This window comes from Crocuta crocuta, unplaced genomic scaffold, assembly GCF_008692635.1.
Source record: "Crocuta crocuta isolate KB4526 unplaced genomic scaffold, BGI_CrCroc_1.0 scaffold334, whole genome shotgun sequence".
Classification (NCBI taxonomy): Eukaryota; Metazoa; Chordata; class Mammalia; order Carnivora; family Hyaenidae; genus Crocuta; species Crocuta crocuta.
In genome coordinates, this window is record NW_027533260.1 from 2,081,320 (window position 1) to 2,094,108 (window position 12,789).

Genomic DNA, 12,789 nt, shown 5'->3' on the forward strand with positions numbered 1-12,789 from the left:
GATTCTCACCTTTCTGGATGCCGGGAACGCGCGTGGTGTTGAAGATCTTCTCATACTGGGCGGAGCACAGGGGCCGCATTCCCATCAGCAAAGTCTGCAAGAGACCACGGGCTCCCGAACTGCCTCCCGGGCCCCACGTGGCCCCACGGCCACAGGACCACAGTCTCCGCGTCCAGCCCACAGGGGCGGCCCCCTTACAGGCGGGATCTCCTGGCGGTTCAGGCGGTGGCGATAGAGGAGCAGGGCGTGGATCGCGTTCCCGGCGCGAGCCGCCTGCACTGGCGTGGGAGTGACGTACAGGAAGTCCTGGGGGACCAGCCGAGGGGACCGCAAAGCGCCTGGGGTCAGGTGTGCCCCTCATGGGAACGCCAACCCCAAACACAGATCCGGACCCCAAACCCAGGGCGAGATGGTGAACGACAGACTCTGATTCGGGCCGCTGACCCGAAACTCCGTTTCCTACAGAGACACAGAGACGTCCCGACCCCAGATCTACGACCCGCGGCCCCGCCCAGCTCCGGGCCTCAGTGCTCCCTTCTCACCATCAGATAATAGTTGCTGTTCACCATCAGCGAGTGCCGGGAGCGCAGGTACACAAATTCTTCCCACCAGTCACTGACCTAGGAGTGGGCCGAGGGACACACAGGTGGGGTTGGGGCAGTGGGAGTGGCAGGACCCTCGAGACTTAGCGTGTCAAACGGGGAGGGTGTAACTCAATGAAGGAGGCCATCACGTCAGGGTGGCCTCATCTACTGTTACTAGCAGTAACCTAGACGTCCATCCTGATGGGTTTAGTTAGCTAAACCCTGCTACACTCATGCCCTGGAATACTACCAAGCTGTTAAACAAAAAAGAGGGGCACCTGGGTGGCTCAGTCAGTTAAGTGTCTGACTTGGGCTCAGGTTATAATCTCGCCACTTGTGAGTTCGAGCCCCACTGTCGGTTCTGTGCTGACAGCTCAGAGCCTGGAGCCTGTTTCAGATTCCGTGTCTCCCTCTCTCTCTGCCCCTCCCCCACTCACACTCTGTCTCTCTCTCCTAAAAGTAAACAAACATTAAAAAAAGAAAAAGTAAATAAACATTGAAAAAAAAGAAAAAGAACAAGGCCAAGTGGCTTTTAGGTGGTTCAGTCAGTAGGGCAACAGACTCCTGATTTCAGGTCTTGATCTCAGGGTCCTGAGTTCAAGTTTGATTGGGCATGGGGCCTCCGTTAAAAAATAAAAGTAGAGGTGGCTCAGTCGATTGCGCATCTGACTCTTGATTTTGGCTCAGGTCATGATGTCATGGTTTGTGAGTTCAAGCCCCACATCGGGATTCCCTGCTTGGGATCCTCTCTCTCTCCTTCACCCTCTGCAACTCCCGTGTTCTCTCTCTCAAAATAAGTAAAATAAAGTTTAAACACATATTTAAGGGGCGCCTGGGTGGCTCAGTCGGTTAAGTGTTTGACTTCGGCTCAGGTCATGATCTCATAGTTCGTGGCTTTGAGCCCCGCGTCGGGCTCTATGCTGACAGCCTGCTCAGAGCCTGGAGCCTGCTTCGGATTCGGTATCTTCTTCTCTCTCTGACCCTCCCCTGCTCATGCTGCCTCTCTCTCTCAGAAATAAATAAAACATTTAAAAAAACATATTTAAAAAATGGCTAAAATGATAAATTTTATGTTATGCCCATTTTACCACAATAAGAATTATACGTGTTTACGTTACATATATTTTATATACTATATTAAATCTATATTTTCTACAAATTATAAAATATATAATCATATTATATATTGTGCAATTGAAAATTATATGTAACGTAGCAATAAAATTCATAGCATAAATTTAAAATATAGATAAAAAGTCTAAGTGAGAGGAAAGCACAGTGTCAGACGTTAGTTGGCCTTCACATTCTTTTTTGTTACATAAGATAGTAGGATATGTTATAATTGGTGGTGCCTTAGAGGTTCAATGAAATCTATGCATAGTGTGTGTGCGCGTGCGCATTGAAGCTGAATCTGGTCCAAGAGCTTGAAGGAAAAAAATGCAGAAACTAAGGCCCGACTTCCCTCCTACCTCTCCAGACACGATTCAGTCCCCTCCATAGAGCCTGTTCGTGCTGCTGCCCCTGAGGCTGCGTCTCAGATCCTTTTCCCTTCCAAGTCCCAGGCCTCTTTCCTGAGCCTCCACTCAGGTCTTCGGCTGCCCCAGGGCAGGTCCCCGTCACCCCCCAGACCCGTCACACCTGCCCCCGCGGGGCTCCCTGCCTTTGCCCCAAAGCTGCTCCCCTTCTCCCCATCTCAGGGAGACCCCCGCAGTCCCCCCCACCACGTGAGGCTCGTGGGTGCCATCNCTCCCCTCCAGTCTTTCCCGCACGACAAACCTGGTCCTAACCCTCCCCTGTTCAGAATCCTCCCATGGCTCCCTAGCACCCCCAATAAAAAGTCCAGGGTCCTCAGCTGGAGTTCAGGCCACTCCCCGCCACTCGACCATTCCCTCTCTTGAAGACCATCCTTCAATCCCCGTGTTCCAGCAAGTAAACCCTCTGGTTCCCAGCCCACGCTCTACAGCTGTCTTGCTCTGTGCCTGTTTCCCAAGGAGCTCAAATCGGAGTATTACCAAAGGCCTAGCTCCTGAACTCAGAATAGAATGCACTTGCTCAAAAGTAGGGGATAAAGGGGCGCCTGGGTGGCTTAGTCGGTTAAGCGCCCGACTTTCGCTTAGGTCATGATCTCGCGGTTCGTGGGTTCGAGCCCCGCGTCGGGCTCTGTGCTGACAGCCAGCTCAGAGCCTGGAGCCTGTTTCAGTCTGTGACTCCCTCTCTCTCTGACCCTCCCCTGCTCAGGCTGTCTCTCTCTCTCTCTCTCCTAGAAATAAATAAAACATTAAAAAAAAAAAGTAGGGGATAAAACCAGAACAACTCTGGGGGCGGGGGCCTTAGGCCGATGGCCTGAGCCATCCATTAAGTCCGGGAATTCGGGTTCCAATCCTGGCGGGTTGGGGGTGGAGCTGTGGATGTGGGCAGGCCCTGGAGGCGGGGCTTAGATTATGGCTGTCAGGCTCAGGTCGGAGCATAGAGGTCCCGGGAGAGGCTCAAAATGTTAGCACATGACGGATGGGCTTCAGAATATTGGAGAGTAGGAGGAGCTCAGAATATTGGAGCATCTGGGGCTCCGTTTAAACCGCGGGAGCGTGGGGGCGGGGCTCAGAACAGCAAGGGGCGGGCCTGCGGGTTGTGGGCGTGTCGTGGGGGCGGGGCGTAGAACTCCGGGTTCGGAAGGCGGGCTCGCAACCTGCGCGTTCCGGGCGCGGGACTCACGTAATTGGACGCCCACCAGGACTTGAGCCGCAGGTACCACTGCAGCAGCGATGCCTGGAGCCTCAAGAATTCCTGCGCTACGACAGACGTCCAGTCGAAGTCCTCGTTGGAGAGGATGGGCCGGACGGATTCCAGGTACTGAGGGGCAAGGAGCAGAAGGTCGGTCGCGCCGCCGCCGCCCCTGGCCGCCTCCCGCCCCACGCGGAGGTAGCAGGCGGGCCCACCTTGCGCACCGTGTCCTGCGCGGAGGGCACGGGCTGGCGTGGCAGGGAGCGCTGGTAACTGAAGAGCATCGGATTGCGGCCGGAGAAGATTCGGACCAGGGCCTGGAGGGAAGCGGGGAGTTAGTGGGGTCCTTGCACCCCACACTGGGATCGGGGACCAGGGTCGGGGGTTGTATTTGGCAACCTACAGAGACAGTGGGGTAGAGACCCCCAGAGAGTGGAGGGACAGAAACCCGGAGGGGGGGGGGGGGGGGAAATAGAGGCCAGAGAGAGATAGACACGGTCCCAGAGAGAAGTGGGTACCCAGAGGGCCTGAACAGGGCTCTGCCCTTCACCTACCAGCCAGGTCTTGGTGGGCGAGGACATGGCTCCGTGGGGTTCAAGGAGCCAGCCGTGGTAGGACAGAAGCAGCCTCAGGGCCACGTGAAGTGTGAAGATCAGGGCTACCCACAGACACGAAGCGAACAGCGCCGCCGCCAGGACTCCCCGAAGCCTGTGGTGCTGTCCACCCCTGGCCGAGTGAGAGAGACCGGCCTGGGTCTCCTGGCCTCAGAAGCCCCTTCCCTCCGGCCCCACCCAGCCCCTGCTCTTGCGGATACTCTCTGACCCTGACCTTGTGACTGGGGACCTATCTTCTAGAACTGGAGTCAGTCCTAGAAATCCAGTTTCCTAGGGGCTCCTGGGTGGCTCAGTGAGTTAAGCGCCTGAAGATTGATTTCAACTCCAAAATCATGAGCTCCTGGTTCCTGGCTCCAGCCCTGCGTCAGGCTCTGCGCTGATAGCGTGGAGCCTGTTTTGGGAATCTCTCCCTCTCCCTCTCTCTCTCTGCTCCTATCCTGCTCATGCTCTCTCTCAAAATAAATAAGTAAACTTAAAAAAAAAATCCAGTTTCCTTGTTTGTAAAGTAGGCATAGATCCCCTCTCTCTGTGCTACAGAGGGGAGGGGAGGGTTTGTGGGGAACTGGAGCTTCTTTTTTTTTTTTTTAATATTTTTATTTATTTCTAGGAGAGAGAGAGAGACAGCGTGAGCAGGGGAGGGTCAGAGAGAGAGGGAGATACAGACTCTGAAACAGGCTCCAGGCTCTGAGCTGGCAGTCAGCACAGAGCCCGACGCGGGGCTCGAACCCACGAACCGCGAGATCATGACCTAAGCGAAAGTCGGACGCTTAACCGACTAAGCCACCCAGGCGCCCCGGGAACTGGAGCTTCTAAAATCACTTCCCATGGAAATTGGTAGGTACTGAATAAGTGCGAACTGTTGTTTTTTTTTTTAAGGGATCATTTTCTCTCCCAGAAATCAAGTTGTACTGGAAGGCACTGGTCTCCCACTGTGGCCCTTGGACCAGTAGCATCAGCACTGTCTGGAAGCTGATTGGAAATGCAAATCCCTGGGCCCCACCCAGACCTCCAAGTAACGTAATCTATTAGCTCGGGACCCAGAATCAGTCTTTTAACAAGCCTCCCACAGGATTCCAGTACAAATTCAAGTTTAGAAAACGCTTATCTAGGGGTCCCTGGGTGGCTCAGTCGGTTAAGCCTCTGACTTCGGCTCAGGTCATGATCTCATGGTTTATGAGTTCAAGCTTTTGGAGAACCTGCTTTGGATTCTGTGTCTCCCTCTTTCTCTGCCCCTCCCCTGCTTGAACTCTGTCTCTCTTTCTCTCAAAAATAAATAAACATTAAAAAATTTTAAAAAAGAAAAAAGAAAACCCTTATCCTGGGGCCCCTGAGTGACTCTGTCAGTTAAGCCTCTGACTCCTGATTTCAGCTCAGGTCATGATCTCATGGTTGGTGGGTTCAAGCCCCACATCGGGCTCTGCGCTAATGGGGTGGAACCTGCTTGGGATTCTTTCTCTCTCTCTTTCCCTGCACCTCCTCTGCTCATGCTCACTTGCCCACTCTCAAAATAAATAAAACTTGAAATTTTTTAAAAATTTTTTTAAATGTTTTATTCATTTCTAGGAGAGAGAGACAGCGTGAGCAGGAGAGGGTCAGAGAGAGAGGGAGGCACAGACTGAAACAGGCTCCAGGCTCTGAGCTTTCAGCACATAGCCTGACGTGGGACTCGAATCTACGAACCATGAGATCATGACCCAAGTGAAAGTCGGACGCTTAACCGACTAAGCCACCCAGGCGCCCCAAAACTTGAAAATTTTTTAAAAATTAAGGGGTGACTGGGTAGCTCAGTCGGTTGAGCTTCCGACTTCAGCTCAAGTCATGATCTCATGGTTCGTAGATTCGAGTCCCACGTCAGGCTATGTGCTGAAAGCTCAGAGCCTGGAGCCTGTCTTTGGAGTCTGTATCTCGCTCTTTCTCTGACCCTCCCCTGCTCACTCTGTCTCTCTCTCTCAAAAATAAATAAAACATTTTTTAAAAAGTTGAAAAAATTTAAAAAAAAGAAAATGCTGTTCTAAAACTACAGTAAATCCACATGTTTGCAAAGTGGCAATCAGACATACGGGCAAATCGCACGTGCAGGACTGGGGGGCGAGTTGCCTCCCCTCCGAAGGCAGGGCAAATCTAGCCCTCCTGGAAATTTCTACCTCTGATCCTGGGTCTGCGCTTTGGGACTGTCTGTGCCAAATCTGAACCTTCTTCCTCAGGAGGACGAAGCCAAGAATTAGAAGCTGTCACTTGCCCCACACCCGGCTCCCAAACCGTTCCCCCAGATGATAATTATCATAATACAACCCCTCCAATCGAGTAGCCTCCTGGCACTGTACGGAATGTGCCACGTGCATGCTTTTTTTTTTTTTTTTAAGATTTAATCTTTAAGTCATCTCTACACCCAACGTGGGGCTCAAACTCACAACCCCCAGATCAAGAATCGTGTGCTCCACTGACTGAGCCAGCCAGGCGCCCCTCCATGATTTTCTTTCTGTTTCTGCCTTCCAACCACCCTGGGAAGCAATTATTATTACCTATATTTTATTTATTTTTATTTTTTAAATTAAAAAAACATTTTTTTAAAGAGAGAGAGACAGAGCACTAGTGGAGGAAGGGCAGAGAGAGAGGGAGACACAGAATCCAAAGCAGGCTCTAGGCTCTGAGGGTCAGCACAGAGCCTGACGCGGGGCTCACACTCATGAGCTGTGAGATCATGACCAGCGTAAAAGTCAGACGCCTAACTGACTAAGCTACCTAGGTGCCCCTTTTTAAATATTTTTTAATGTTTATTATTGAGAGAGAGACAGAGCATTAGCAGGGGAGAGCAGAGAGAGAGGGAGACACAGAATCTGAAGCAGGCTCCAGGCTCTGAGCTGTCAGCACAGAGCTGGAGGCTGGGCTCAAACTCACAAACCACGAGACCATGACCTGAGCCGAAGTCAGACGTTTAATTGACTGAGCCACCCAGGTGCCCCTATTACCTAAATTTTATAGATGAAGACTCTGACACCGAGAATGGTTAAGCCTCTTGCCTAAGGCTACACAACAGAAGCCCAGCAGGGCTCCTAATTTTGTCAGTGCTGATATAACCAAGTCTGGATATTTTCTAGTTTGTCAGCATCCCCCTTAACAAGAAACAGACAGGATGGAAAATGTGCAGAGAGAAGGGGAAGAATCACCTCCTTTTTACTCATGCTGCACCTTTATTAACCTGACCCAAAGTAAGTCTCAGAGGTTACTTTTCTTTAGCAGGCACACCACACTGAGAGAGAGCTTACTGGGTGGAGGAGGAGGAATTAGGGAGATTACTGGGCTCAAGCGGGGAGCTCACCAGTCTGGCAGCAGCTCTTTGATCTTCTCCATCAGTCCAAGGGAAGGGTCCAGCTGGAGGAAGCAGGCGAGCTGAATGGCACTGAAGAGGAAGAGCCAGCTGAGGGGGCTGGCGGGGAACACACCAGTGAGAAAGTCATTCTGTGGGGAGGAAAGGACACCCGTTCAGTCAATTAATCCTCTTCTCAGCCCCATCTTAGATGTGGTGTGCGCTGCACCCCAAGCTGGGTGCTCACGACCCAGCGGGGGCCAAGACAAATCTGGGCCCTGCCCTCAGGGAGGTCAGTCAGGGATGAAGTGAGTGCTAATGGAGATAAACTGAGGCAGGCACGGGAGTCCTGTGGTGGCGGGAGGCTCAGCTTGGAGGAGTCAGGGAGGGTTCCCTGGAGGAGGTCACTTCCCAGGCAAAGTGGTCCCCCGTATAGGGCAGGGGCTGGAGTCCTTCTAGAACTTTGTGGCTATGGGAAGGCTGAGGAATGCAAAAGTGCTGGGCTACTGGCTAAATTCCCAGGGAAGTACGTGGGAATAACTAACCCTCAACCAGCGCTCGCTACATGCCCGGCATCCTTTTCCGAGGAGAAAATCCCAAGAACTCTGTGCGGTGGGTCCTTAGGTGATCTCATTTTACAAAAGAAACCACTTGGGTTCAAGGTCACACAGAGAGCATGGTAAGAGCTACCGTTCATTGTCATCAGGGCTCCAGAAACCACACTGTCTCTTTTTCCTGCATTTAACAAACAGGAGCACCTCAGAGATCACCGTCTAGAACTTGGGCTCTGGGGCCTTGGGCTTAAACCTCTGTCCTGTAACAAGCTGAGTGGCCTCGAGCAAGTGGCTTCCCCTCTCTGTGTCTGTTTCCTCCTCTGTGGAATGGGAACAATCCCAGTACTTGGCTCATAGGGCAAAGACAGCAAGCTTCCTGCTCCCCTGGGGGACAGAGACAATAGCTACATCAGGAAAAGATTTAGGGTAGCATGCCAGGTGGCAATAGGGACTGTGGCATAAAATAAAGCAAAGAAGGCTGGGGGAGGGGAGGGTAGTAAATTGCATAGCTCAGAGCCAGGCACACAGGAGGTGCTCAATAAACACTATTACAACGATCCTTTCTTTCTACTGCTACTGTACTTCCTGTCGGGGATTTATTTACGTGACAGTCTTTCCTCGGTACGGCAAGAAAATGTTTCTGGCAAACGTGGCTCTTTGATTGCTTATTATTTATCTTTTTTTGTTAATGTTTTTTATTTATTTCTAGGAGAGAGAGAGAGAGACAGCGTGAGCAGGGGAGGGTCAGAGAGAGAGGGAGTCACAGACTGAAACAGGCTCCAGGCTCTGAGCTGGCTGTCAGCACAGAGCCCGACGCGGGGCTCGAACCCATGAACTGTGAGATCGTGACCTAAGCGAAAGTCGGACGCTTAACCAACTAAGCCACCCAGGCGTCCCTGCTTATTATTTATCTTTAAGAGAAGCGGTTTGTTCCTTTACCGGGGGCTCTGGATTGCGGTAGAACAGGGCTTCATAAAAACAGGAAGTGTCTCCACAGCCCTTCCCACGGACCAGATGCATCAATAAATCACTGCATTGCCCTGTATCTCAGTAAAATAGTAGTAAATACCATTATCTCCATCACACGGGCGAAGAAAGTGAGAAGGACGTGTCCCCAGCCACAGAGGGTCCACTATCAACCCCTCAAACCGTCCAGATGCCTCGTGACCCTAACGCCACAGGAACTGGTGCAAAATCCCACCCTCTGGGGTCCGCTGCCTCCCATGTTCCTTTGGAAACCATCTCAGGAAACTCCCTGACCTCCTGCTGATGAACCGTGCCACGTGCTTGGCCCAAGTGACCCACTGCACGTGACTCACAACAGCCCCATGGCACAGGTCCCGGGGCCACATTCTAGAAAAGCAGCCCAGGATCGCGGGCGTGAGTACGGGATCCACAGCCAGACTGCTGATTCTAGCTCTGTCTCTAGCGGTGCATCCTCACAGCTGTGTGGCCTTGGGAAAGTGAAGGCACCTCTCTGGGCCTCTGTTTCCTCATCTGCAAAGTGGGACTAAGAATAGGTCTACCTTAGAAGGCTGTGATGAAGATCAGATGAGTCATACATTCGTTTATTTTTATTTTTAAGAGATTTTATCTGGGGAGCACCTGGATGGCTCTGTCCGTTGAGCATCCGACTCTTGGTTTTGGCTCAGGTCATGAGTTCGAGCCCCGCATCTGGCTCTGTGCTGGCACCACGGAGCCTGTTTGGGATTCTCTCTCTCTCTCTCTCTCCCCCTCTCCCTCTCTGTCCCTCCCCTGCTTGCACTGTCTCTGTCTCTCTCAAAAATAAATAAATAAACTTAAAAAGATTTTAAGTAATCTCCACACCCAACGTGGGGCTCAAACTCACGACCCTGAAATCTAGGGCTGCACGCAAACAATAGATTTAAAGGGTTTGGTGAGTATAGAGCCTAAGACACACTAAATATGACCTAATGTTATTTTAGAAATGAGGAAGCAGAGGCTCAGAGAAGTTAATAACATGCCAGAGGACACACAGCACTTATGACCTGTGTGGAACCACCAGGATCGTAGAATGGCGATGTTGGAGGGGTCACTTCTCTGCCTCAGACCTTCGGCTAAGACAGCTCATGCTTCCCACAATCCCTTGAGGCAGGCACTGTCAGGGGCACCATTTTATAAATGAAGAAATTAGGGCTTGGCAGTAAGTCTATGGAATTTCAGCTCTGAGGTTGCTGAGGACACAGCCCTCACCCTGAAACCAAGTTCCAGAAGCTATGACTTCAGGGTGGTTCCTAGGGTCCCAGAATGGAAGAGAAAGGACAGAAGAGCATCAGCGTCCCACAGGGAGAGAGGCAGCTATGTGATTGAAAGGGAAGAATGAGCACTATTACATTTATCAGTCAATACTAATGACAGGGTCTGGTGGGGCCACCGGGCATAGGGGACATTTGACTCTGAGAAGGGCTTTAGGCTTTCATTCAGAAGTAGGGGTCATGAGGGCCAAAATAGTCAACAATCCAGCATTAGTCACAATCCACCTATAAGCATAGAAACCAGAACAGTGGTTGCCTTGAGTGGGAGGCGCTATCTGGAAAAGGGCTCAAAGGAACATTCTAGAATGGTGGCAATTTGCTCTTGACAGGAAGTTGGGTGCACAGGTATTGTCAAAATTCAAGGACTGTAACTTTTAAAAATCTGCGCATTTTTTTCCTGAATGAAACAATATCTTAATTTTTAAAATATACGTGTATGGGGCGCCTGGGTGGGTCAGTCGGGTGAGCGTCTGGCCTTGGCTCAAGTCATGATCTTACGGTTCATGGGTTCCAGCCCCAAGTCAGGCTGAGCTGACTTTGGATTCTGTGTCTTCTCTCTCTGCCCCCCCCACCTCGTGCTCTATCTCTCAAAAATAAACATTAAAAAAAACCCAAGATAATAAAATTATATGTGTATGTGTATATGTGTGTTTATGTATTTAACCCCAGATTAATGGCCGCATGGTATTGTTTTAATTGATGAATTAGCCTGAGGCCCAGAAAGTTCCAGGGGCAGGGCTGAAGGAGCCCTTTGCTGGGGGTGGGGGGCATTGCTACCCACGTTGGGTGTAGAGGTGGGGCTCGAACTAACAACCCGAGATCAAGAGTCATATGCTCCACCGACTGAGGCAGGCAGACACCTGATTAATGAATAAAGAACAAGCTTATCACAAACTAACACTGGGCACTTGCCAGGGGCAGGCAGTTCCTCAGTGCTTACGTGTAACAATTCATTCACTCCTATGAGGGACTGTGAGGGGGTGAGCTGTTACCATCCCACCCTCCGTTTTACGTGTGGGGAAACTGAGGCTCAGAGAGGCGAGCTCGCCCAAGGCCACACAGCTAGTAAGCAGCAGAGCCAGGATTCAAAGTCAGTCTCAGCCAACCCCGCAGGTGCTGGAGACTTGGGCCCACAGACGGGATGTGGCCACCAGGAGACTGTGAGCACCCAGTGGCAGACTTCTAGCACTAGTGACCCTGGGGCAGGCAGGCATGGGTCCCGGTGAGACGCCGGGCATGGGCATTCTCGAAGGAGGGCAGCGCTGGGGAAGTGCGGCATACGGGCACTTGGGAGGTTCACGTCAGGGTCTGGGAACCGGCGGGAAGGCGCAGGGCATGCTGGGGAGGGGCGCTGGGGGTTCAGGGGCAGGATGCAGGAGGCAGCCTCAGACCCGGGGGCACCTGGGAGGAGGAGCAAGGGGCCTTCAGGATTGGGGTGTGGGCTAGCCAAGGTCTTCACCGGGTCCCCGCGTTCTGAAGTGAACGAGGGCGGAGTTTAGTACCTGAAGATGAAAGGGAAAGGGGCGGGGAGCCCCTGGGCTGGGAGGGAGGGGTCTGAATTCTAGAAATTGGCTGGAAGTTGGGTTTGCGGGCCTGAGGACAGAGGGAAGTGGCCCAGGAAGTGGTTGTAAGAGGTGGACAGAGGCGCCCGGTAGGCGAGGTCGAGGATTCTGAAGCGAGCCTCAGAAAACCCAGAAATGGCTTTAAGGGGTCCTGAAAGCCGACATCCAAATTCCCGGAAGGGGGGGTGGGGGTGATGGGATCCCAGAAGTGGATGCGGCAAGTGGGCCTCGGGCACCCCAGAACTAACTGGATCCTTGGAAGGAAACCAAGCCGCGCCCTCCTCACCCAGAAGCGGGCGAGGTGCCTTTTCCACGAGCGCAGTCCGGAGAGGTAGATCTCCCGCAACACCGGGGCCCTGAGCTCCACTTCGGCCCCGTCCGACGTCAGCGAGGGTCGGAAGCCCACGGCCTGGTGCGCTTCGGCCATGTCACGCTAGAGCCCTGGGAGTTGGGACAGAGGGTCATTCTCCGGCCCCCCGCCCCCCCTCGGCCTCAGACCCAGGAGTCCGGGCTCCCAACCCCCTCCGCCTCCAGACCCAGGAATATAGGACGACGGCTCACCCTTCCCTAACCACCTGCGGGGTCTTGAACGACTTGGTCAGAGACTCCGGTGTTGCGAGGGACGTCAACTGGGGACCTCTGTGAAGGCATAGAGAGGCAGGAGGGATAACTCGCGTGAATTCCTTTTGCGGCTCTGCTGAGAACGAGGTGCAAGGCCGTGCGCCCTTCCCCATGAAAGACTTTCCAGATTCGGGGTTGGGGGCGCGAAACCTGTCCGGGGTTGGGTTGCGGGGTCTGGAGAAAAACGTTAGTCCGAGACCCATTGAAACGCACACCTGCCGGACGTTGGCACCGTCCGCTCCGTTTCCGCTTCCCATGCCAAGGGGGGGGGAAGGGACGGGTGGGGAGTGGCGGGGGAGGAGCAGCGGGAACGTCTATAAATTCGTCCGCTCCACAGGCTGGCCCAGAGTCCCCTCCCCCGCTCCGGGGGCTGGAAGGGATGGGGGAGGGAGCACCCTACTGCGCATGCCTCACAGCCAGGGATGCTGAGACTGAGCTGATGCGAGCTTCGAGGACAAGTGATGCAGAAGCCCGCACGCCCAACCCAAGACACAGGCCTCTTGGCCCCTCGGGTCCGATACTTACCACGCTGAGTCCGAGGTCCGCCGAG

At 52.9% G+C, this 12,789-nt stretch overlaps 1 protein-coding gene across 1 annotated transcript in view; it reads right to left on the reverse strand.

Moving 5' to 3' along the window:
• Window positions 1-12,432, reverse strand: part of CPT1C (carnitine palmitoyltransferase 1C) — a 20,043-nt gene extending 7,611 nt beyond the window's left edge. The window contains exons 1-9 of the mRNA XM_077747276.1: window positions 12,180-12,432; window positions 11,905-12,059; window positions 7,239-7,378; window positions 3,860-4,031; window positions 3,521-3,622; window positions 3,297-3,434; window positions 543-620; window positions 199-306; window positions 10-94 (exon numbers count right to left, since the gene is read on the reverse strand). Of these exons, the coding sequence (XP_077603402.1) occupies window positions 10-94; window positions 199-306; window positions 543-620; window positions 3,297-3,434; window positions 3,521-3,622; window positions 3,860-4,031; window positions 7,239-7,378; window positions 11,905-12,045 (964 nt within the window). The 5' untranslated portion in view covers window positions 12,046-12,059; window positions 12,180-12,432. The remainder of the gene's footprint in view (window positions 1-9; window positions 95-198; window positions 307-542; window positions 621-3,296; window positions 3,435-3,520; window positions 3,623-3,859; window positions 4,032-7,238; window positions 7,379-11,904; window positions 12,060-12,179) is intronic.
• Window positions 12,433-12,789: the final 357 nt, after the last annotated feature.